The 27,354-nt window shown below is 44.7% G+C and overlaps 1 protein-coding gene across 1 annotated transcript in view; it reads right to left on the bottom strand.

The window, feature by feature from the left end:
* Positions 1–27,354, bottom strand: part of LOC134614083 (coagulation factor XI-like) — a 111,267-nt gene that overhangs the window by 72,784 nt on the left and 11,129 nt on the right. The window contains exons 3-5 of the mRNA XM_063457503.1: positions 17,961–18,120; positions 9,387–9,496; positions 643–802 (exon numbers count right to left, since the gene is read on the bottom strand). Coding sequence (XP_063313573.1) covers positions 643–802; positions 9,387–9,496; positions 17,961–18,120 — 430 coding nt within the window. The remainder of the gene's footprint in view (positions 1–642; positions 803–9,386; positions 9,497–17,960; positions 18,121–27,354) is intronic.

The raw sequence follows: 27,354 nt of genomic DNA, 5'->3' as shown, positions 1-27,354 counted from the left end.
AGTTAGTTACACGTAGCTAAGATACTGTCATCACTGTACTGAGCATGTGCAGGAATGTAGGAACTGGAATTACGCGTCTCTCTCCTTTGTTTCAGATGAGCCACGTGGTTAGACCGGATGGATGAGTTTAGACTCTATTCATTGAATAGGTTAAGGGTATGTGTGGGCGTAGTTAATTGTGGGAGGAGCTACAGTGCTATATAAGGAATGTACTCTATGTATTCAGTGCTCAGATCTTTGCTGTTTTTGGTGACATTAGTCCCTCTGAGTCCCGATCGGTGAACCGAATAAAGAATCTCTTCCTTCCTGAAGAAACCTGTGTCCATCTCTCTGTGCTTGGCTTCCGTCAGTTTCTCCGGTATCAGATAGATGGGGACAGCTTATCTGACTAGCCTTACTCTTTGCTGCTGAAACTCTCTCTCACATTGTGCTGGCTGGTTCATTTCCCTGGGTTCCTGAATGCCGAGCACTAGACAGCAAGCCAAGGATAACAGGACAAAAGCCCAAAATTGGGTCTATTAGCAGACATTTTGCATGCACACAAACATCTGGCTACACACTGGGCATCATCCATGAAGGCGATATTCCTGCATTTTCAAAGACGTTAATGAGTAAAGATTACTCTTACAGACTGATACTTACTGTATGCCCGACTCTGTATTGGTTGAGGAGTAGTATGTGTAGAATTGGCAACCTGGGTTACGTGTGCATGCCAACTGACACTCATCCAGACTGCCAACTGGACCAAAGGACAACACATTGCCCACAAATTCAATGTCCTCATAGGACTCTGCCAGGCATCCTGGAAGTAAAGAAGAGATATGATGAAGCCCAAATCGGGAGCGAGGAGACACCCAGGGGAAACACAGACAGGAAACACTGAAGAGTCAGGAAGAGTGCTGATCCTTGAGGCTCTGATTTAGAAAGTATGTGAGTACACAGATCTGCAACACAGCATGAGGAGTTGTGACTCTATGAACATTATGTAAGATACCACAGTCAAAACTATGGGGCCCTAATAGTTACACTGGGGATGGGGTAACTCACACTCAGAAACACATACACACACACAGACACACACAATCACAGTCCAAAGTCACACAAAAAGACACACTCATAAGCAAAAACACTCATCACTGTGTTCTCCCTTGTGCGCTCTCTAGTGATGCGGATACTGGGTGGTGTGGGTAAGCAGATGCCAACACTGCCACGTTTAGTTAGCAGCAGGTGCCCCAGTGGCACTCTTAGTGGTAGGGCACATTAGGGAGGCAGCAATAAACAAACAAACAAACAAACAAACAATCTAGTGGGTACACGACAAAGATACAGAATGTGTGGGATTTAATTAAATGGGGGGGGGGTCAGATACAGAATGTGTGGGATTGGATTATACAGAATTGTAGCGGACCCTGGGTAACCCGGCTGGTTATCTCCGCTATTAACCCGCGAACAGTGGCTGTTCATGGCGGTTACCATTCTGGGGGTCCCTGAGAATAAATGGACAGACCCATTTCACTCCCCTGGATGACACACAGTTCCAGGGGTACAACAACAACTTTATTGGCCACACGCAGCTTTATACTTTCCCCATGTAAGGGGTGGAACACACCTGAAGACATTGTCCTCTCCCAGGGTACTCCCCCACTAGGGGTCCCCTGTTCCCGCCACTCAGTATCCCCTCCCAGGTCCCCACTGAGAATTCTCTGTATCTGGGGGTTGTAGCACGGGAATCTTCCCACCTCTTTACCTCCCAGTGACAGAGAGCCCGCCATTGTCCTCAAAGTATGTCCCTACAACTCTCAGGGACCCCCAGAACGGTAACCGCCATGAACAGCCACCGTTCGCAGGTTCCCTGTGTGGAACCAGGCAAGGGAAGCGTCTCCTTTCAGAGATGAATGCTCCCCCTGGACAGCGCTCGCCTATATGAACAGCGGTCACCCAGAGAAGCACTCATTAATTACTTCCCTTGTGGTTTCACATTATGTTGCGAGTTGTTGAATGTTCTAATTGATCGGTGTGAACATTCCAATGGGTGCCGGGGAGGTCATCGTTCCTCGGGAACCGAAAGAGGTGGGAAGCAGTCCGTGAATGCTCCTCCTGGATGGCGTTCGTTTGGACACCTCAATATGAGGTGCGAACGTTCTAAAACTACATTCTACATGGGATTTCGAGGTGGTCCCCATTTGGGAGGTGAATGGAGTCCCGTTCTTGGCGGTGCTCCCGAACGGTGAGCAGATAGCTCTACAAACACAACAAATGAAACACAGGGTCAAGATAGGGAAAACACACAAAAGGGCGTTCAAGACAGTAACACACATTGCAGGGTAACCAAGGCAGTTCACAGTTTAGCGGGGGTTCCGCTACACAGCTCCGCCTTAACCACTGGCCGGCATCCGCAGGCAAGTCCTAACGGATCAGCCTGCTGATGTCCGGGGGAAGCACCCATGGATCACTTGTCCAGAGCGGTCTCCTGGACAGCCTGTCGGCATTGCCATTTTGTGTACCAGGTCTGTAGTGGATGGTAAAGTCATATGGTTGTAGGGCCGGTCTCCACCGTAACAGCCTGGCATTGTCCCCAGAAACCCGGTTAAGCCATACCAATGGGTTGTGATCAAGGTAAATTGTTGTCCATGCAAATAGGGTTGTAGCTTTTTGAGGGCCCACACCACCGCCAGGCACTCCCTTTCAATGGTGGCGTAGCTCACCTCCCTGGGTAACAGCTTCCTGCTGAGGTAAGCTACAGGGTGTTCTCCTCCATCGTCCCTGACCTGGCTCAGTACTGCTCCCAATCCGAACATGGAGGCATATGTGTGGACAAGAAAACGTTTCCTGTGATTAGGAGCGGTCAGTACAGGGGTATTTACCAGGGTGTCCTTGAGGGCTCGGAACACCTACTCACACTCTGGGGTCCAGGCTACCTGTTGGGGTAGGTTTTTGCGGGTCAGGTCAGAGAGATTTAGCTATGGCACTGTAATTGGGGACAAACTTTCTGTCATATCCGGCAGTTCCTAAGAAGACCAGCACCTGGGTTTTGGTTCATGGATGGAGCTAACTAGCTACAGCTTCTCCCTTGGCCGGTTCAGGCTTCTGTGTCCCACACTCCACCCAATGCCCCAGGTACTGCACCTCGGCCATCCCGAGGTGACACTTGCTGTTTCACTGTTAACCCTGCCTCCCTGATCCAATCCAGCACAGCCCCAACGTGGGCTGGATGTTCCTCCCAGGTATCGCTAAATATGGCGATATCATCAAGGTAGGCACAGGCATACTCCTGGAGGCCCTCTAGCAGTCGGTCCACCATCCTCTGGAAGGTGGCTGGGGTGTTCATCTCGAATGGCATTACCCAAAACTGGTACAGGCCAAATGGGGTGACGAAGGTCAACTTGGGAATAGCCTCTGCTGCTAGGGGTATCTACCAATACCCCTTACATAGATCTATGGTGGGGAGGTATCTGCCCCGAGCCATTTTGTCTAACAGCTCACCAATGTGAGGCATGGCGTAGGCATCTGAGACATGCCTCCGGTAGTCCACACATTGTGCCTCCGATAGTCCACACAGAACTGGGTGGTCCTGTCTCGCTTGGAGACCAGCACTACCGGGGAGGCCCAAGGGCTCTTGGATGGTTCAATGACCCCCTAGGTGGAGCATCTCCTGGATCTCCCTTCTCATGTTCTCCCTTATGGCCTCTGGGATTTGGTACGGGCTTTGCCGCAGGGGTTGCTGGTCTGGGGTCTCCACCCTGTGGGTGGCCAGAGTGGTCACCCCAGGGAGATTGGAGATAGTCTCCCGCTTGGAAGCCAGCATCCACTGCACCTGGCTGCGTTCCTCTGGGGTTAGTCGGTCTCCTAAATGGACCTCCTCTATGGACCCTGCCTGAGCTCCATCCTCCAGGAGGTCGGGCAGGGAAAGATTTTCATAATCTTCCAAGGCTGGGGCGCATCCTCTGTCCGCTCGTGGTAGGGCTCCAGCATGTTAACATGCAACAGGTGTTGGTCCGTTCACATAGGTAGTGTCACATCTCTGTTCCACTACCCGGTATGGGCACTGCCAGGCGGCCTATAGCCGGTCATGCCGGACAGGCTTTAAAACCAAATCTTTGTCCGATTTGAAAGCTACGGCTCCTGGCCCCTTTATCATACCACATGCGCTGGCGCCTCTGGGTCGCCTGGAGGTTCTCCCGCACCAGGTGGGTGAGCTCCTCCAGATGGTCCCTGAACTCCAGCACATATGGGATGATGGGGGTCCCTTCCTGTTCCCCGGCTCTGTCCCAGTGCTACCTAACCAGGCCTAGGGTTCTCTAATTTGCCGGCCGAACACCAGTTCAAACAGAGAGAATCCTGTGGCTTCCTGTAGCACATCCCGATATGCGAACAGAAGACGCGGCAGGAATCTTTCCCAGTCCTTGCGAGTCTCTGCAAAGGTACGGAGCATCTGCTTGAACATACCATTGAAACGCTCGCACAAGTCATTGGTCTGGGGGTGATAGGGGGAGCTTCGGATGGATTTAATGCTGCATTACCTCCACAGCTGGTTGGTTATCTCGGCAGTAAATTGCGTGACCTGATCCAAGATGATCTCCCGGGGAAAACCCATTCGGGAGAACACCTGCATCAGGGCTTTGGCAACAGTCTCTGCCTGAATGTTGCTCAGGGCGACTGCCTCAGGGTAAAGAGTGGCATAGTCCACAACGGTCAAAATGTACCTCTTCCCGGAAGGACTAGGCTTTGGGACCTATGTTAACGACAGCTACCCTGCCGAAAGGATCCTCAATGACCGGTAGGGTATGGAGCTTGGCCTTGTGCTGGTCACCCCTCTTCCCTACCCTCTGGCAGACATCACAGATCTCCTGGAAGCCACCAACTGTTTGGTGGTGGTAGGAACTGTCCCTGGCTTCCTGATCTCCGCGATGCGGTACAATAACCCCTGATCCCAGGTGAACCGTTCCCAGTCTTTTCCCACCTACCCAGAGGCTGCCAAGTCCCTATAACCCTGGAGAGTGCTTCCGCCAATCGATGCTTCCTAGCTGACGCTGAGGACCATTAGCACCATAGCCGCTGCAGCTTGGCTGGGGTCTAACCATCCCTTCCCACCCTGGACCAAACTTCTGGATCCAGCTCCCAGTGGGAAGGTCTCCCCTCCAAGAGAGTATATAGGTCTGGCTGTGTAGCTCTTAAAAGAGCTAGTGATTATAGCCAGTATAGTAATGCAAAGAGCAATGCCAGGAGCAGGTATTATAGCTGGTATAGCAGTTCCCTACAACAAGAGACAAGACTGTGTTGAGGGTAAAAGTAAGACTGGTTTAATGGTAGCCACACTGACCTTTTATGCAAGTTCCCAGGCAAGGGTACGCCCACATGGAGCTTGTTGGGGACTGACAAACGTACAGACCAATAATAACAGAGTTAAAATGTAAGGCACTCCCACACACACAGCACACAATCCCTTCCCTCTGCCTGGGAGATAATGGAGTCAGTTACTGTATTAACCCAATTATCTCCAGGCAGAAAAAAAACACATTTTACAAAAACCCCAAAACACCTTATATGCCCACAAATGTTACATCCCCTTATAGCCTTGATCTGGGTGACAAACATATCCAAAAATTCACACAGGTCAGTTCAGGGGTTCGTGCCCAAAACAGTTCCAGAGAATCAGGGCTTGCGGTTGGTCTAGTTCGGTAGTTTCCAAATGAAAAAAATACACACACGTAATCAATCTTTATACCGTTCACCTCATTCCGACAAACTATTCCACCAGACAGAGATCTTCAAGGATGTAAAGTATGAAACGCAGGCTATGATGGAAGTCCAGCGGTGTTCTGGAGTTTCAGTGTCCGAAAACAGTTCCATGTACTCAACGATCAAACACCGATGCCTCCTTCACGGGAAGAAGATGTTCGCCACCTCGTGGTCGACCATGTGAACTATGGCCATCACACGAACAATTAGAATGCTGCGGTTAGAATCGTTAAGAGGTGATGATGGGGCTTAATAAGCACCCAGGTGGTCCCTGGTTCGTGCATCTGTTTGGTTTCCGAACAGGATAGCAAAAAGGCATGCACAAAAGTCTTTTATGAGCTTTTTGCATGGCCCATAGTCATCAGGCTGCCAAACAGGCCCTTCCAGGAACTAGTGTTGAGGTTACTTTCAACACACTTCAAAACATATATTTAATAACAGAGTACCCCCTCAAGTCCTATATCCCCAGATAGCCTGGATCTGTGAACCCACCATACCCCAAAAGCGCTCAGATCCCTTGAACGCAGCCAACCAAACACCGCTGTCTGTGTTCGCGGCTTAAGATGGCCGCCACCACATGTTCGCATTTACGAACAGTGACCACCCAGCTGACTGTTGGTATTATTACTGGAGGTGTTAGCAGAGGTTAATGGGGTCAACAAGTGGCACACTCTGCATATGGGTGGTCTGTCATCTGATGATTTATCACTTATTCGAACATATCAATAAGGGTTAGGCTGAGTCTTGGGGCTGGTTGGTAGCTAGGGGGGGAGCTGAATTGTGACAGATCCATCTGTATCATCTGAGACTGCTGGTTCGTCTGTTTGCCCCTTTTTCATTTAATTACCTGTCCGTATGCCCCTGTTCGTGTGTTTCAGAATATACAGATTGAAACTACAGAACGAACGGACGGCCACCCAGGAGAGAAGTGTGCTGCTGGTTAACCCCTTGGCCCCAATTGGAATGTTGTGGTTAACCGCAGACACCTCTCCATTCTAACCGTATGCAGGGTGGTCATCGTTCGTATGCCGACTACGAGGCGGCGGCCATTTTAAACACGCGAAGGACCAGCGGTGTTCGGCGAAGATTCTATGGAACTATAAACGGACCCTTTTTCTACCGAACACCGCTGAAACTACCGGTCGCCCTTTGTTTTCATCGAGGCATACGAACACCGGTCCGTTCGGGAGTTTGAATCATACGCATGGACTTAACCCAGAGAGCCATCCCATGGAGTCAATCGTATACCAAAAGACATATGAAAGACGCCATATGACTCCATGGCGATTGAACTGTGCGCATTGGATCTGAGCGCTATTTGGTAGAAATATGCACTCGGATCCAGGCATCTGGGGATACGTTACACGAAGTCCATGTATTCGGTATTTCTAAAGTTATATATTTTTATGTATTTTTATAGTCATGTATAAAATGGTGATTTACCTCTATCCCTGGAGATAATTAGATTCCTTCCCAATTATCTCCAGGATAGGGATTTACTCATGTAAAGAGGAGTGTTTACACCTGAGCCACTGTGATTGGCTACTGTCCAATATATGTCCCAGTCTTCCATCTGGTCCCCTAGGGGAGTGTCCACCAGGTGGGAGACCTGCATAAATACCGGGCAGGTAGCCCTCATTAAATCAGTTCTTGTTTTACCCTCAACTACGGAGCTTGGTCTTGTGATTGGATGGATTTATTATACACGGATAGAGACTGACTGCTGGGAACGTAAGCCGCTTGGATGCTATATTGATTCGTCTGTTAGCAGCAGTTCGTGGGAATACAGTTCGGGAGTTTGGATTATTATTAAGTATGCTGTCAGGGAGATAGGCGCATTCCCCTGGTTCCGTTCGGGAGTTTGGAGTTCTAAAACAGCCGTGACTGCATTTCTGTAAAGGGAAAGCTCTACTAAGCGGCGGTTTCACTCCTTTATGCCGGGAGTGTCTTAACATGAATGTTGGGACTGTCGGGTGTCAGCGTACTCGTCCGCCCGCTTGGCATCCCCGGCGAGGGTCTGCTTATCTCTCACCATTCTAGAAGTGCTTCATCATGAACAACTGGAACACCTCCTCGGAGGACTTGGCTTGTTGCGAGTCCACCCAGTTCTGGGCAGCTCTGTGGATGCGGCATGCCCACTCTGTATGGGAGTCCTTCTTCCCTTTTCTTGTCCCTCTGAACTTCCGCCGGTATGGCATACTGGGCTAGTAGGACCTCTTTCACGGCTACGTAGTCACAGATCTAGTCTCCGGGTACTGCGGTCCTTCCTGTCAACTTGCTGCCCAGGATGGCGTCCCAGCAGGAGGCACTGCCGCTCAAAGTCCTGCAGGAAGTCTTCAATGCCCTCCACTGCATCCCTGAAGGCAGTATGGGGCAACTTTGGTTTGGTGCAGGGGTGGCCGGCCCCTCTCTTGTCTGTGGTTCCTCAGGTGTTGTGGGAGTCCCCCCTCCCCTACTTCTGAGCCAGGACGAATGCTTGGGTCTCAGAGATGAGCTTAGTCAGTTTAGCTGTGGAAGGCCCATTGTAGCAGGCCAAGTGCTGCCTCAAACTTCTTAACCTCCCAGTGACAGAGAGACCGCCAACCTCTGCTATTGTCCCCAAAGGATGTCCCCACCAATCTCCGGGACCCCCCAGAATGGCAACAGCCTCGAACAGCCACCGTTTGCAGGGTCACTGTGTGGAACTAGGCAAGGGAAGCATTTATTTTCAGACATTAATGCTCCCCCTGGCCGGCGCTCACCTATACGAACAGTGGCCACCCAGAGAAGCAGTCCTTAATTACTTCTCTTGCGGTTTCACACTATGTTGCGAGTTGCCAACGTTCTAATTGATCAGTGTGAACATTCCAATGGGTGCCGGGGAGGTCCTCGTTCCGCAATCTGCAAATGCTCCCCCTGGATGGCGTTCGTCTAGACGAACGGGCTGCCACCCAGGGAAGACACTCACCGAGGCTTCCCTTGTAGTTTGTGGTTTTGACACCTCATTTTGAGGTGCTAACGTTCTAAAACTACATTCTAAATGGGATTTCGTGGTGGTCCCCATTCGGGAGGTGAATGGAGTCCCGTTCATGGCGGTTCTCCCGAACAGGGAGCAGATAGCTCTACAAACAAAATATATGAAACACAGGGTCAAGATAGGGATCAGATACAGAATGTGTGGGATCTGATTATAGAATAATGGGGGGGGGGCAGATACAGAATGAGCAGGATCTGATTATAGAATAATGCAGAAGGATCAGGGAAATGTTGCTTTGTAGAACAGTGAGGGAATACTTGGAATTTGAAATCAAGTCAAGGAAGTAATGACAATCTCAAAATACAAAAACTGTCTAACTGCACCTTCACCCATAGATCAGAAAGCAAAGTGGGAAAGTTTACAAATATATTGTTTCTATTTAATTGCATGTTATATTTATAGTAACTTAAGGTAAACTTGGCTTTGTGTTTTTTGCTGTTGAATACGGATTTAAAGGAAAAGCGAAGGAATGATTAACAGTGGTTTCTGACAGGGAGCAATACACACAGCCACATACACACACACAGCCCCAGACAAACACAGACAATGATCTACACATGTACACACACACACACACTTGCACTCTCTCTAACAAACGTTAGCATAATAAATGGTTACATGTCAAGCTTACGGTTAAGAGAGTCAGGGATCTTTGTTAGAGAATATCCTGATGTTACATCGGGGTTGGGAACTTGCTCATTGGGAATTCCAGTATCGGAAGTTTTCAGGTGGCACGTAAAGCTGGGGAAAGACATCATGTTACTCTACTGCACTTATTCAATAGTATATCATACTCCATTACCCAGAGATACAGGTAGGACAGTGTAACATACCCCATTACCCAGAGATACAGGTAGGACAGTATAACATACCCCATTACCCAGAGATACAGGTAGGTCAGTTATAACATACCCCATTACCCAGAGATACAGGTAGGACAGTATAACATACCCCATTACCCAGAGATACAGGTAGGACAGTGTAACATACCCCATTACCCAGAGATACAGGTAGGATAGTATAACATACCCCATTACCCAGAGATACAGGTAGGACAGTATAACATACCCCATTACCCAGAGATACAGGTAGGTCAGTTATAACATACCCCATTACCCAGAGATACAGGTAGGACAGTATAACATACCCCATTACCCAGAGATACAGGTAGGACAGTATAACATACCCCATTACCCAGAGATACAGGTAGGTCAGTTATAACATACCCCATTACCCAGAGATACAGGTAGGACAGTATAACATACCCCATTACCCAGAGATACAGGTAGGATAGTATAACATACCCCATTACCCAGAGATACAGGTAGGTCAGTTATAACATACCCCATTACCCAGAGATACAGGTAGGACAGTATAACATGCCCCATTACCCAGAGATACAGGTAGGACATTATAACATACCCCATTACCCAGCGATACAGGTAGGTCAGTATAACATACCCCATTGTGGATATGTATTTTTATGTGAATGTGATGTATAGTTTTAGCGTTATGAAAGTTGGGTAGAAAGTATGTTTTAACTGTATGTATACTTGAGTTTCCTCTCAGGATAAGGGGAGGGAATATGTGGGATGTAACTGATGTGTGAGTGGTTGTTTTATACCTCCCTGTGGGCGGACCTGTATTTGTAACAACTGCAATAAAAACCAGGCTGGGTGTTCCAGCACCTCAGACCTCTTCTGACCCTCAATACGTAGCCTTGTCTCGTTATTGGAGGGAACTGCTATATCACACTGGGGATTGCTATGCTCTGCATATTCTCCTGAGCTTTAATCACTTAGCTCTTTTAAGAGCTTGTTCCGGATACGCTCTCCTGGAGGAGAGGTCTTCCCCACACGGTCCTGGAGGACAGAAGCCAATCCAGGGTGGACAGAAGACGGCAAGGCTCCAGTTAAGCGGTTGTGGAGTCTGCGGTGGCTGTGGTGTCCAGTGCGGTGCTTGTGGTCCTCGGCGCAAGCTAGGAAGCGTCCATCAACGGAGGGTACTCGGTCGGAGTTTACGGAGCTCCGTTACAATACCCCATTACCCAGAGATACAGGTAGGACAGTATAACATACCCCATTACCCAGAGATACAGGTAGGACAGTGTAACATACCCCATTACCCAGAGATACAGGTAGGACAGTATAACATACCCCATTACCCAGAGATACAGGTAGGACAGTATAACATACCCCATTACCCAGAGATAAAGGTAGGACAGTATAACATACCCCATTACCCAGAGATACAGGTAGGACAGTGTAGCGGAGAGCTGATTTCCCACAGCTTAACTCCACTGGTATATTAAAAGGATGCAGGAACAAGTAGTAAATCCAAGAGGGTAACCAGCACAATCAGTAATAAAATCCAATAGTATCCCATCACCTTTACCAATCACCTTCCCCTAATTATTGTCTCCCCCACCTCTTTAAAAATATGCCATTGTGTTATAATAAGTCACTGTAAGTTGCCTGCTATGATTTGACTGTTTGTAATTTTATTGAGTTTTCACAGCAATGTTAATGTAATGACCATATGGGCTAGTCCCAAGGAAAATAAAGTTTTAGACAGTTCTACTTCACCCTCAATCTAGAGTCCTGTCTCTTATTGGGGGAATCGCTATATCACTACAAGGGATTGCTATGCTCTGCATACTCCCTTAGCTAATCACTTCTAAGCTCTTGTAAGAGCTTGTTCCTGCTTCACTCTCTTGGAGGAGAGGTCCACCCACTGGAGCCTGGTTGTAGGTTCAGGGTGGGTAGGAGATGGGGAGACCCCCAACCAAGCTGCGGCGGTTCATGGGGTCTGCGGAGCGCTTGGAGCACTCTGTAAGCACTAGGAGCATCCTTCAACGGAGGTACCCAGTCAGGGTGCCAGGTGATCTGTTACAGGCACAATTCCTGCTTTTATGAGATTCTCCCATGCAAGGGAGGGATTAATTATAATTACTACAGTAACCAATCCCATAGACGTTACCTCCCACACATCTTCTCCCCTTAGCTTAACAGTTAACATAATTATACAGTGCATACTTTTCCCCAAATGTTGGATGTACCCCAAATATGGTAGATACACTTTTAAATAGCCCTGATCTGGGTGAGGGACATATCCCAAAATCACCCAGATCAGACCAGGGGTTCGGGAGTTATGAGAAGGCAAAGATTTGACCGACCGCATGGGTAAAGTAGCCGAAAATAGTTCCATGAGATCTGGCCCTGCGGTCGGTCTCTGTTTGTGCATCAAAAGTCCAGAAAGGCTCTGCCATCCATAGTTAAGTTTGTAGTCGGATGAATCCCCTAGTTCGTGGGATTCATCCTACCGAACGACAGGCCGTTCGTGCGTTTCCATCTGCACTTTTTGACGCCCTGGAGGTCTTAGCGGTGTTCGGTTAGTCGAGTGTCCGTTTTGAGTTCCAGACACTCGAAATAGCGGCCACCCAGGGGATACAGCAGAGTGTTCGTGCGTTTTAAACCAAGGGAATGTAACGAGCAATCAGGGAGGTGAATTACAGCCAGGGTGGTCCGGTTATTCAGTATTTTAGTTTGTATGGTGAATATAGCCGTTCACATGCAAGCTTGTACATCTTTATACCGAACAAAGTATAGCCACATATGGTTGTAGGTGATTCTGTGTAATCCAGGCACAGGCAAATAGACGAAAGGGGGCAAAAAGATGAACCAGCAGTCTTAGTCTATACAGATGGGTCTGTCACAAGCTATACCTGCTTCGGATTACTATACTGGCTATAATCACTAGCTCTTGTAAGAGCTACACAGCCAGACCTGCTGGAGGAGGAGGAGAACATTGTGGTTTACCACAGACACCTCTCGTATTCAGGGTGGTCGTCGTTCGTATGCCGACCACGAGGCGGCGGCCATTTTACACCATGCGAAAGACCAGCAGTGTTCGGCGCAGATTCTATGGAACTAAAAACTGACACTCTTTTTGCCGAACACCGCTGAAATCACCGACCACCCTTGTCAGTCGACAAGGCATGCGACCACCGGCCGTACGGAAGTTTGGATTACACAAATGGACTTAACCCAGATAGCCGTCCCATGGAGTCAATCGCATACCGAAACACTGTAAGAGACTTTGACTCCATGGCGATTGAACTGTAAGTATGGGATCTGAGCGCTATTCGCTAAGAATATGCACTCAGATCCAGGCTATCTGGGGATACGTTGCACAAATGTAATATGTTCGGTAGTTGTATACTTACATGGTAGTTGTATTTTACATGGTTTTTGTGTTTAATTTAAAAATGGCGATTTGCCCCTGTCCTGGAGATAATTGAATTACTTCTCGATTATCTCCAGGGCAGAGGGGAGGAAACCGGGATGCATTGTGGGAATATTTTGTGCCTGTATGTCTGAAAGTGCCATACGTCTGTCTGTCATTACAGTCTCCCATTTGGTCCCCTAGGGGAGTGTCCACCAAGTGGGAGACCTGCATAAATACGGGCAGGTAGCCCGCAGTAAAGCCAGTTCTTATTTTACCCTCAATGCGTAGCTTGGTCTTGTTATTGGAGGGGAGATTTACTACACGGTTGGTAACTGATTATCGCTTGGATGTTATATTTGATCGGCTGTTAGCCGCGATCGTGGATTTGTTATTCGTGAGTTTGGGATCCGTATGGGTCCCGGTCGGGAGATTGGTGCATTCCCCTGGTTGCAGTTCGTACGGTTGGAGTATACGAATGGAGTTTGCATTATTGTGAAAGGGGAAGCTTAACTAAACGGCGGTTTTACTCCTTTATGCCAGAGGGATCTTAACATAGCTGTTCCCTACAATCACGAGACGAGGCTTCGTGTTGAGGATGAAGTGGACTGACTTTAATGGTACCACACTTGACCTTCTATGACAATCCCCAACTGGACCTGATGGAAGACTGAATTACAAAGTCACAGGCCAATGACAACAGTGTTACAATACATGACAGATAATCCCTCCTTTGGGCATGGGAGATAATTGGATCAGGAACTGTACTAATCTGATTCAATTTTCTCCAAGTACAGAAAAACACACTTTTTCCCCAAACACCCCAAAAGTACCCCAACGATGTTACATCCCTTGATAGCCCTGATTTGGGTGACCAACATATCCAAAAATTACCCAGATCAGTTCAGGGGTTCAGGAATTTCCTGGAAGTCATTTATTTTACCAACCGCAGGCATCATCCAATGCCCAAAACAGTTCCAGAGAATCAGGGCTTGCGGTCGGTCTAGTTTGGTAGTTTGAAAACGAGATTCATGCACAAACACCGCTGCCTGAGTTTGCGGGAACAAGAAGGCCGCCACCTCGAGGTCCTACATAATAATTGCGGCCACCCAGACATGGAAATTGCTACAAAGTAGCAGTTAGGCTTAACAAGCTCCAGGGTGGTCTCCGGTTCATGCGGCTGTTTGATTCCTGAACCAAATATAAAATCCCACGAACAAAGTCTGTTCACGTAGTTTTTAAAGGGCCCATAGTCTATTAGTAAGGGGCTGGCCAGCAGGCCCATCCTAGCACCTGTGACGAGGTTCAGTTTGTCACACCCTCTTACATGCCTAAAACAGGGCAACATACTGAATTACCCTCTTACATACCTAGAACAGGGCAACATACTGAATTACCCTCTTGCATACCTAGAACAGGGCAACATACTGAATTACCCTCTTACATACCTAGAACAGGGCAACATACTGAATTACCCTCTTACATACCTAGAACAGGGCAACATACTGAATTACCCTCTTACATACCTAGAACAGGGCAACAAACTGAATTACCCTCTTACATACCTAGAACAGGGCAACATACTGAATTACCCTCTTACATACCTAGAACAGGGCAACAAACTGAATTACCCTCTTACATACCTAGAACAGGGCAACAAACTGAATTACCCTCTTACATACCTAGAACAGGGCAACATACTGAATTACCCTCTTACATACCTAGAACAGGGCAACATACTGAATTACCCTCTTACATACCTAGAACAGGGCAACATACTGAATTACCCTCTTACATACCTAGAACAGGGCAACAAACTGAATTACCCTCTTACATACCTAGAACAGGGCAACAAACTGAATTACCCTCTTACATACCTAGAACAGGGCAACATACTGAATTACCCTCTTACATACCTAGAACAGGGCAACAAACTGAATTACCCTCTTACATACCTAGAACAGGGCAACATACTGAATTACCCTCTTACATACCTAGAACAGGGCAACAAACTGAATTACCCTCTTACATACCTAGAACAGGGCAACATACTGAATTACCCTCTTACATACCTAGAACAGGGCAACATACTGAATTACCCTCTTACATACCTAGAACAGGGCAACATACTGAATTACCCTCTTACATACCTAGAACAGGGCAACAAACTGAATTACCCTCTTACATACCTAGAACAGGGCAACATACTGAATTACCCTCTTACATACCTAGAACAGGGCAACAAACTGAATTACCCTCTTACATACCTAGAACAGGGCAACAAACTGAATTACCCTCTTACATACCTAGAACAGGGCAACATACTGAATTACCCTCTTACATACCTAGAACAGGGCAACAAACTGAATTACCCTCTTACATACCTAGAACAGGGCAACATACTGAATTACCCTCTTACATACCTAGAACAGGGCAACATACTGAATTACCCTCTTACATACCTAGAACAGGGCAACATACTGAATTACCCTCTTACATACCTAGAACAGGGCAACATACTGAATTACCCTCTTACATACCTAGAACAGGGCAACATACTGAATTACCCTCTTGCATACCTAGAACAGGGCAACATACTGAATTACCCTCTTACATACCTAGAACAGGGCAACATACTGAGTTACCCTCTTACATACCTAGAACAGGGCAACATACTGAATTACCCTCTTACATACCTAGAACAGGGCAACAAACTGAATTACCCTCTTGCATACCTAGAACAGGGCAACATACTGAATTACCCTCTTACATACCTAGAACAGGGCAACAAACTGAATTACCCTCTTGCATACCTAGAACAGGGCAACATACTGAATTACCCTCTTACATACCTAGAACAGGGCAACAAACTGAATTACCCTCTTACATACCTAGAACAGGGCAACATACTGAATTACCCTCTTACATACCTAGAACAGGGCAACAAACTGAATTACCCTCTTGCATACCTAGAACAGGGCAACATACTGAATTACCCTCTTACATACCTAGAACAGGGCAACATACTGAATTACCCTCTTGCATACCTAGAACAGGGCAACAAACTGAATTACCCTCTTGCATACCTAGAACAGGGCAACATACTGAATTACCCTCTTACATACCTAGAACAGGGCAACATACTGAATTACCCTCTTACATACCTAGAACAGGGCAACATACTGAATTACCCTCTTACATACCTAGAACAGGGCAACATACTGAATTACCCTCTTACATACCTAGAACAGGGCAACATACTGAATTACCCTCTTACATACCTAGAACAGGGCAACATACTGAATTACCCTCTTACATACCTAGAACAGGGCAACATACTGAATTACCCTCTTACATACCTAGAACAGGGCAACAAACTGAATTACCCTCTTGCATACCTAGAACAGGGCAACATACTGAATTACCCTCTTACATACCTAGAACAGGGCAACACACTGAATTACCCTCTTACATACCTAGAACAGGGCAACATACTGAATTACCCTCTTACATACCTAGAACAGGGCAACATACTGAATTACCCTCTTACATACCTATAACAGGGCAACATACTGAATTACCCTCTTACATACCTAGAACAGGGCAACAAACTGAATTACCCTCTTGCATACCTAGAACAGGGCAACATACTGAATTACCCTCTTACATACCTAGAACAGGGTAACAAACTGAATTACCCTCTTACATACCTAGAACAGGGCAGCATACTGAATTACCCTCTTACATACCTAGAACAGGGCAACATACTGAATTACCCTCTTACATACCTAGAACAGGGCAACATACTGAATTACCCTCTTACATACCTAGAACAGGGCAACATACTGAATTACCCTCTTACATACCTAGAACAGGGCAACAAACTGAATTACCCTCTTACATACCTAGAACAGGGCAACATACTGAATTACCCTCTTACATACCTAGAACAGGGCAACAAACTGAATTACCCTCTTACATACCTAGAACAGGGCAACATACTGAATTACCCTCTTACATACCTAGAACAGGGCAACAAACTGAATTACCCTCTTGCATACCTAGAACAGGGCAACAAACTGAATTACCCTCTTACATACCTAGAACAGGGCAACATACTGAATTACCCTCTTACATACCTAGAACAGGGCAACAAACTGAATTACCCTCTTGCATACCTAGAACAGGGCAACAAACTGAATTACCCTCTTACATACCTAGAACAGGGCAACATACTGAATTACCCTCTTACATACCTAGAACAGGGCAACATACTGAATTACCCTCTTACATACCTAGAACAGGGCAACATACTGAATTACCCTCTTGCATACCTAGAACAGGGCAACAAACTGAATTACCCTCTTACATACCTAGAACAGGGCAACATACTGAATTACCCTCTTGCATACCTAGAACAGGGCAACATACTGAATTACCCTCTTGCATACCTAGAACAGGGCAACAAACTGAATTACCCTCTTACATACCTAGAACAGGGCAACATACTGAATTACCCTCTTACATACCTAGAACAGGGCAACAAACTGAATTACCCTCTTACATACCTAGAACAGGGCAACAAACTGAATTACCCTCTTACATACCTAGAACAGGGCAACATACTGAATTACCCTCTTACATACCTAGAACAGGGCAACATACTGAATTACCCTCTTGCATACCTAGAACAGGGCAACATACTGAATTACCCTCTTACATACCTAGAACAGGGCAACATACTGAATTACCCTCTTACATACCTAGAACAGGGCAACAAACTGAATTACCCTCTTACATACCTAGAACAGGGCAACATACTGAATTACCCTCTTGCATACCTAGAACAGGGCAACATACTGAATTACCCTCTTGCATACCTAGAACAGGGCAACATACTGAATTACCCTCTTACATACCTAGAACAGGGCAACATACCACAGAGACGTTTAGAGAGGGAAAGTGGTTTAGTAACTCTCACCTCCTGCTCCCATCAGTCTGCTTCCTCGAGTGGTAGGAGAAGAAGTCACATTCAGGGTGGTGGGTGCAGAGAATCCTACAAGCACTCTCATCAGGAGAAGGAATCTTTACTATGTCTCCTCCAGGAAAATCAACAGACGGTAGAAGAGGGGTGTCACCTCCTATAAAAACAGGGAGAGATTAGCCAGAGGAACACAAAGAATAACACCAAGGGTGCATCTTTATTACTGACGGACCCCTCTAGTACACCAGTACATAGCTACACAGTTATACACACAGTTACAATATTACACCAACAGAATTATACACAGTCACAATATTACACCAACAGAATTATACACAGTCACAATATTACACCAACAGAATTATACACAGTCACAATATTACACCAACATATTTCTACACACATGAGGAGAAAAAAACATCGAAGAGAAGTCCAGGCACTCTCTGGATTGAAAATTTATTGAACCCACTGCAATGTTTCGACCTACAGTCTTTGTCAAGCTATTACATGCATGCACAAATCCATTTTTATAAGAATACAAGTGATTAACACAATTAAACAATCAATTTAAATAATTCAAGCAATTACATGTATATACCTCTCGATACGGTTTACTCAATAGTGAATGCTAACAGCTGTGTCACAACTGAGATTCAAATATAATTCAAATAAGTAATTAGATTCGATTGGAATTCAATACAATGGTTGGTTTTAATTGGAATTCATTCAAAAGCAATAGTTAGAGATAATTAAAATTCACTTGATGTGGTAATTAAGTTTGATTAGTTCATAAGAGAAATTACCAAATGAATTGAAGAGATCCCGTTGGGGAGCTTACTTCCTCCTTTTATGTAACGAGAGCGTGATGATGCTACCACAGAGTCGTTTAGTTATAAACCGTTTTATTTTTTTAGTTAACAACTGTTAAGACACTCCCGGCATAAATGAGTGTCTTAGTAGATCTTCTCCCTTTAGAGACACAGGTACCGTTGCTGTAGACCGCCAAACTCCCGAACGGAATATAAGGGAATTCTCCAAACTCCTGAACAGAGAATCATCCGAACTCCTCCTCCCCTTGTTCCGTTGTGAGGGTAAAACAGGAATCTGCCCAGTATTTATGCAGGTCTCCCACCTGGTGGACACTCCCCTAGGGGACCAGATGGAAGGCTGGGACAAGTATGATACATTAGCCAATCACAGTGGCTCAGACATAAACCCTCCCCTTTGTACGAGCAACCCCTCCTCTCTATCCTGGAGATAATTGGGAAGAAATCCAATTATCTCCATGGATAGAGGCAAAACGCCAGTTTAAATAATACAGTAAAAATACATAAAATTCCCTAACTTCAAAACTACCGAATGCATTCCACCCATATAACATATCCCCAGATAGCCTAAATCTGAGCGCACATTATTACCGAATAGCGTTCAGATCCAATACACACAGTTCAATCGCCATGGAGCCAAAGTCTTTCACACTGTTCTTTCGGTATACAAAGGGCTCCATGGGATGGCTATCTGGGTTAAGTCAATTTGTGAAATAAAAAGTCCTGAACGGACCGGTGTTCGTATGCCGGATGACAAAGAATGGAGGTCGGCGGTTTTCAGCGGTGTTCGGGAGAAAACGTGTCCTTTTTGAGTTCCATAAGTTTGTCGACAAACAACGCGGTGTATTTGTGCATCTAAGATGGCCGCCGCCTCATGGTCGGTGTGACAAACTGCCATTTGCCACTGGGCATTGGAGAGGACTTATTGCTAGCCTCCTGCCCTGCAACTATGGCCCTGGAAGGTATTGCCCTTTGAGACTTGTATTTGGGCCCAATGGATGTTTGTATGCTGTTCCTGGCCCTTTAAATACTTGGGAGCGGTGTTCCAACTTTTGAACTGGCACTTCGAATGCAGTCGAAGTGCCGAAGCAGTCGAAGTGCCGAAGCCGTTGAAGTGCCGAAGCCGTCGAAGTGGCCGCCATTACAGTCGAACAAGTGGCGGCGGCCATTTTAATCCAGTTGAACGCGGTGAGCTGTACCTTCCCCTACCTTTCGACACTGCGGCTGGAGACTAAGTCCCGTTCGAAGATTCGAACCCACGTTCGAACGGGACTTTGTCATTTCTGGGTGTAAAACAGACCTCTGGTAGACAATATTACACCACGGAAACAACCCCGGTTTCACTTCGACACTGCGACAGAAGTCGAAGTGAGTAAGACGATTCGAACGGCGCTTTTGGACGGGACTTTGTAACTTTTCAGGGCAAAGATACTTTTTAATATCTCCGGAACCACTGGACGGAATCTCACGAATTTTGAATATGTTGTTCCACAATTTATGTTGTTCATAAAAATGTAAGTTTTATTCATGTACCATGTAAAATGGGGAAGTTATGAAAATGCATAAAAAAAATATAAGTTTTAGCTTGGAGATAATTGAGTAGATACAGTAAGAAACTCCATTATCTCCCAAGCAGAGGGGAGGGAATATGTGGGTTGTAACCACTGTTTGATTGGTTAATGCTTAATTGCCTGTGGGCGTCTCCCTTGCAGGGGAGCACTACATAAAAGCAGAGTACCTGCCATTAAACTTGAGAGTTCTTCTTGACCCTCAATACGTAGCCTTGTCTCGTTATTGGAGAGAACTGCTATATCACACTGGGGATGGCTATGCTCTGCATACTCCCTTGAGGTTTAATCACTTAACTCTTGTTCCTGTTACGCTCTCCTGGAGGAGAGGTCTTTCCCACACGGTCCTGAATGCTGGAGGTTCATTCAGGGTGGAAGGAAGACGGCGCGGCTCCAGTTAAGCTTCGGCGGTTGTGGAGTCTGCGGTGGTTGTGGTGTCGTCTGCAGTGCTGGGAGTCCTCAGGAAGCGCTAGGAGCATCCGTCAACGGAAGGTGATCCGTTACAGTCGGCATACGAACGACGACCACCCAGCATACGGTTTCAATTAGGAGGTGTCTGCGGTTAACCACAACGTTCAAATTGGGGCCAATAGGTTAACCAGCAGCACACTCCTCTTCTGGGTGGTAGGCCGTTCGGCAGTTTGTTCGGTAGATTATCAAACAAACGAACAGGGAAGTACGGACAGGCAATTACACAAATCCACCGGGAAAGCACTATAGTTCTAAGACAGAGGGATCTGTCACAACAACAAAACACATTTGTGGTTTGTATTTTAAAATGTCCGTGTGGACTATTGGCCAAATATGTTGGCCAAACAACTCAGAAAATGAAAGAAAGGTTCACTAAACATAAATCTACAGTTAGAACAAATATGTTAGAATGACCAATTTCCTCACATTTCTCAGAGGCACATCACACCATAGCCCAATTAAAACTTTAAATTATTAAACATGTTGAAGAGAAACTTAGACGTGGAGACAGGCAGAACATGTTGTTATTTAGAGAAGCCCATTGGATTAAGAAACTTGATACATTGGCCCCAAAAGGTCTTAATCATGAATATGACCTCAATCCGGTAATTTAGAAATAGGTTATATTTGTTTTTAATCTTAGTGTATTAATGATTTTTATTTATTCTTTCAGATTGTCTTTAATCTGTGGTGTTGGTACTTGGGATCTCTTCTATTAGATGCACATCAATATTGGGCTGTTCAGATCTCTCTATCCCTTAGATTCCAGTGTATTTTAGTATGGAATTGTGATACATCCTTTTTAAATCTCCAATATCTGAATATAGACCAATGCAGGAATCCTTACAGTATAATTCTGGTCTTATGGTAAGCAATGTATGCACTCTATTCTTATTGCAATGGCTTTTCTAACCTATTAGTCACAATTATAGAATGGATACAATAGATTTCACTCTTGTCATACTTATCAGCACTCTAGAATTTCCATTTTTGCTAATGCACTTTAATCACATATTGATTTTTTGAGTTTATTAAATGCTATAATGGGATTAAGTTATAATTAATGTGTGGTTCTTTATACTCACGGTTATCAAACACATATATGAAATGTTTATTAAAATTATGTTATTATAGATATATTTTGTATGTAAATCAGGGATTATATAATGTCACTGTTTAAGTACATAAATTCTAACAAACAAAAAAAATGAAAGTGTAGGTACACTAAAAACTGAAACGGGGGTGTTAGTCAATGAAGACCAGGAAAAGGCAGGAATTCTAAATAACTATTTCTCCTCTGTATATATTAAGGAAGAACCCATGGCAATAGATGTGCAAATGATTGCTACTAAAAACTTGCAGAATAATTGTAATTGGTTAACTCAAGACAAGGTGCTGCAGCAACTAAAGAAAGTTAATGTGACAAGACCAACCTCGCCACATTGCATTGGCGGAGCCTGGTTGCCTCCTGCTGCCTTTGGATTATGGACCGGCAGCTAAAGGGTTAATTTTACTGTGCAGAAGGATTTATTTCTCCCTTTCTGCACAGCCGTTCGGTAGATTCTATCTACCGAACAAACAGCCTGTTTGCAACCTCCCCAGAGCCGTGGGAAGCCGGCCGGCGCCGTTAATGGGCCACCCAGAAGCTGGCGTGTGCCTCCTATTGACCTCTCTGAAGCCGCGGTTAACCGCAGCTTAACAAGTGTGTGCCGGCAATTGACCACCCAGTAGCTGCGGTTAACCGCAGCCTAATTGATTGTGACTGGGTGGTCGCGGTTACACTTAGCCGCCACACGATGGCAGTGTTCTGGAGCTCCCCGGGCAGCCAGCGCTTTTCTGTCCAGCTTTCCTGCACCAAACCCGGACACTATTACGTGCAGGCACCGCTGAGCCGTCCGTCTCCTGGTTCCTATTCATGGGGATGTAGCCGAACAGCCGTTCATTCGGTATTTTTATGTGAATTTGTGGTAACCCAGATAGCGATGCCATGGAGCCTATTCGTGTGATTAAAGACTTTGGCTCCATGGCGATTAAACTGTATTCGTGTGGTCTGAGTGCCATTCACCTAATAATGTGCACCCAGACCTGAGCTATCTGGGGATATGTTACATGTCTGTGTTTTATGTATAAAATGTGTCTTTATGTATTTTAAAGTGATAGTCTGTCTTTGTGTCCCCACGTGTGTAATGGAGTCTTGCCTTTGTCCTGGGAGATAATTGAATTACTTCTCCAGGACAGAGGGGAGGAAGCCAGGATGCATTGTGGGGATGTTTTATGTCCTGAAATGCTAAATGTCTGTCCATTGTTACAGTCTTCCATCTGGTCCCCTAGGGGAGTGTCCACCAGGTGGGAGACCTGCATAAATACAGGGGCAGGTAGCCCTCAATAAACAGACCACTGCTTGACCCCCAACACGGAGCCTTGTCTCGTTCTTGGGGGGGATTCACTGTATGCTGATAGGGACTGACTGCCAGGAGTGTAAGCCGCTGGGGAGCTTTTCCTGTTCGTCTGATAGCAGCTATTCGTGAGGTTTCAGTTCGGGAGTTTGGAGTGCTACCTTATTCCCTTGTATGCAGTTTGGGAGTTTGGTGCATTCACTTATATCCAATTCGTGAGTTTTGGTGCTTTTACAGTAGCTGTGCCTGTCTGTGAAAAGGGGATTATCGCCTAAACGATTTTAACCCCTTGTCTGCTGAAACGGTCCGTTACAGTTAATATAAACAAAGCTCCAAGGCCTGACGGTATCCATCCATGAGTACTTAAGGAGCTAAGTGGGGAAATAAGTGAACCTCTGTATTTAATTTTTCAAGATTCTTTTCGTTCAGGAAGTGTTCCAGAGGATTGGAGGAAGGCAGATGTTGTTCCTATATTCAAAAAGGGTTCAAAATCCTTGCCTGGAAATTATAGACCTGTGAGCTTAACTTCTGTGGCTGGTAAAATATTTGAAAGATTATTAAGGGATAATATTCAAGAATTCATTGAGAAGAACATGGTTATCAGCAAAAATCAGCACAGATCATGTCAAACTAACTTGATTGCGTTCTACGAAGAAGTAAGTAGAAGTATAGATCAGGGTGTTGCAGTGGATGTGATCTATTTGGATTTTGCCAAGGCATTTGATACAGTTCCACAAAGAAGATTAGTGTTCAAACTCAAGGAAATCGGTCTAGATGAAAATGCTTGTTCTTGGGTAGAACATTGGCTTAAAAACAGAGTACAAAGAGTTGTCGTTAATGGTAAATTTTCAAGCTGGACAGAGGTGGCAAGTGGTGGCCCTCTGGGGTCTGTTCTGGGACCCCTTCTATTTAACATGTTTATAAATGATCTTGAAGACAGCATTGAAAGTCATGTTTCAGTGTTTGCAGATGACACAAAACTCTGTAAAGTAATACAATGTGAGCAAGATATTACTTTGCTGCAGAGGGATTTAGATAGACTGGGGGGCTGGGCAGATGAAAATTAATGTAGAGAAAATGTTGCAAAGTTATGCACTTCGGCATAAAGAATACACAAGCAACGTATACCCTTAATGGTAGTGAATTAGGGATAACAACACACGAAAAGGACTTGGGAATTGTTATAGACATCAAACTATGCAACAATGTGCAATGTCAATCAGCAGTGACCAAGGCCAGTAAGGTATTGTCATGCATGAAAAAGGGCATTCATTCTCGGGATGAGAATATCATTTTGCCTCTTTATAAATCACTGGTAAGACCACACATTGAATATGCTGTGCAATTTTGGGAACCTGTTCTAAAGAAGGATATTATGGCACTAGAAAAAGTGCAGAGGCGGGCTACAAAATTAATAAAAGGAATGGAACATATCAGCTATGAAGAAAGGTTAACAAATGTAAACCTATTTAGTTTAGAAAAACGTTGCCTGAGAGGGGATATGATAACATTATACAAATATATTTGGGGCCAATACAAACCATTGTGTGGAAATCTATTCACAAACCGGACACGAGGTCATGCATTTAGACTGGAAGAAAGAAGATTTCGTCTAAGGCAAAGGAAAGGTTTTTTTTACTGTAAGAACAATCAGGATGTGGAATTCTCTGCCTGAAGAAGTGGTTTTATCAGAGTCCATACAGATGTTCAAACAGCTACTAGATGCATACTTGCAAAAACAGAATATTCAAGGATATAATCTTTCAATGTAGGGTAATAACTGCTTGATCCAAGGATAAATCTGACTGCCATTCTGGGGTCAAGAATGATTTTTTTCCTAGCTTGTTGCAAAATTGTGCTTCAAACTGGGTTTTTTTGCCTTCTTTTGGATCAACAGCAAAAAACAAATGTGAGGAAGGCTGAACTTGATGGACGCAAGTCTCTTTTCAGCTATGTAACTATGTAACTATGTAACTGTTAATGGATGATCATCACTGTACTGAGAAGATATGAAGAATAGCCCTGTTGTATTTTATTTCATATATATATATATATATATATATATCTTCTTTGTATTTATTTTATACTATGATCAATTTTAATCTGTTTGAGTAATTACTCTGTATCTCGATGTGAAGGCCATTCGCTAAAAAACCTTTACTGCGGTTTTCACTTATCGAAGTTGAGACAATTGTATCTTATTGAATAGCCAATTTATTTAAACATCCCCGTCTTTACAATGCCGTCATCATGCGGCTATGCGCATGTCCACTTATCCCCTAGACAACGCAAGCTTGTTGTAAACTAAAAAAATAAAACTGTTTATAACTAAACGTCTCTGTGGGCGTCTAGTGTTACCATGGTGAATGCTTGAACACGCACATCATCACGCTCACGTTACGTCCAAGGAGGAAGTAAGCTCCCCGGCGGGATCTCTTCAATTCATTTGGTAATTTCTCTTATAAACTAATCAAACTTAATTACCACATCAAGTGAATTTTAATTATCTCTAACTATTGCTTTTGAATGAATTCCAATTAAAACCAACCATTGTATTGAATTCCAATTGAATCTAATTACTTCTTTGAATTATATTTGAATCTCAGTTGTGACACAGCTGTTAGCATTCACTATTGAGTTAACCGTATCGAGAGGTATATACATGTAATTGCTTGAATTATTTAAATTGATTGTTTAATTGTGTTAATCACTTGTATTCTTATAAAAATGGATTTGTGCATGCATGTAATAGCTTGACAAAGACTGTAGGTCGAAACATTGCAGTGGGTTCAATAAATTTGCCTTTTTGTATCCGGAGAGTGCCTGGACTTCTCTTCTATTTTTTCTCATCAATTATTTTGGTTCCTGGTACTGGGACTGGTCTGGTGCACACGAATACATTTCAAATGAGTTTGAGTGCAGTTCCACATTCCTACTTTATTATAATTATACACACAGTCAGAATGTTACATTGACGTAATTACACAGTCACAATATCACATTGACATAGTTATACACACAGTCACAATGTCACATTGACGTAATTACAGTCACAATATCACATTGACGTAATTACACACACAGTCACAATGTCACATTGACGTAATTACACAGTCACAATATCACATTGACGTAATTACACACACAGTCACAATATCACATTGACGTAATTACACAGTCACAATATCACATTGACGTAATTACACAGTCACAATATCACATTGACGTAATTACACACACAGTCACAATGTCACATTGACGTAATTACACAGTCACAATATCACATTGACGTAATTACACACACAATCACAATGTCACACTGACGTAATTACACACACAGTCACAATGTCACACTGACGTAATTATACACACACAGTCACAATGTCACATTGACGTAATTATACACACACAGTCACAATGTCACATTGACGTAATTATACACACAGTCACAATGTCACATTGACATAGTTATACACACACAGTCACAGAAAGAGTCTAAGCAAGTTATAAGAGCTTCCAAATCAAACACAGAAGAGAAAATAGCACAGTCAGTAAAAAAGGGGGACAAAACATTTTTTAGATACATAAATGAGAAAAGAAAAGTAAAACAAGGATTAGTTAGATTAAAAACAAAAGAAGGAAGGTATGTAGATGAGGATAAAGGTCTAGCTGACTGCCTCAATGACGATTTTTGTTCGGTATTTACAGATGAAAATGAAGGAAAGGGACCTCAGTTAAGAAAAAGGATAAATGAGACATTTATTACACGTGCGTTTACAGAGGAAGAGGTTCTATTTCAACTGTCAAAAGTAAAGACAAATAAGTCAATGGGGCCTGATGGAATACACCCAAAGCTATTAAAAGAGCTTAGTGGTGTACTAGCAAAACCATTAACAGATTTATTTAACCAATCATTGATAACAGGAGTAGTCCCAGAAGATTGGAAGTTAGCGAATGTTGTGCCCATTCTCAAGAAAGGTAATAGGGAGGAGTCGGGCAACTATAGGCCAGTAAGCCTTACTTCAGTAGTGGGGAAAGTGATGGAAACCATGTTAAAGGATAGGATTGTTGAACATCTAAAAACACATGGATTTCAAGATCAGAGACAACATGGGTTTACTTCAGGGAG

The sequence above is a fragment of the Pelobates fuscus genome, chromosome 6 (assembly GCF_036172605.1).
Source record: "Pelobates fuscus isolate aPelFus1 chromosome 6, aPelFus1.pri, whole genome shotgun sequence".
NCBI lineage: Eukaryota > Metazoa > Chordata > Amphibia > Anura > Pelobatidae > Pelobates > Pelobates fuscus.
The sequence above is the reverse complement of the archived record's forward strand: the minus strand, read 5'-3'. Positions and strand labels throughout refer to the sequence as shown.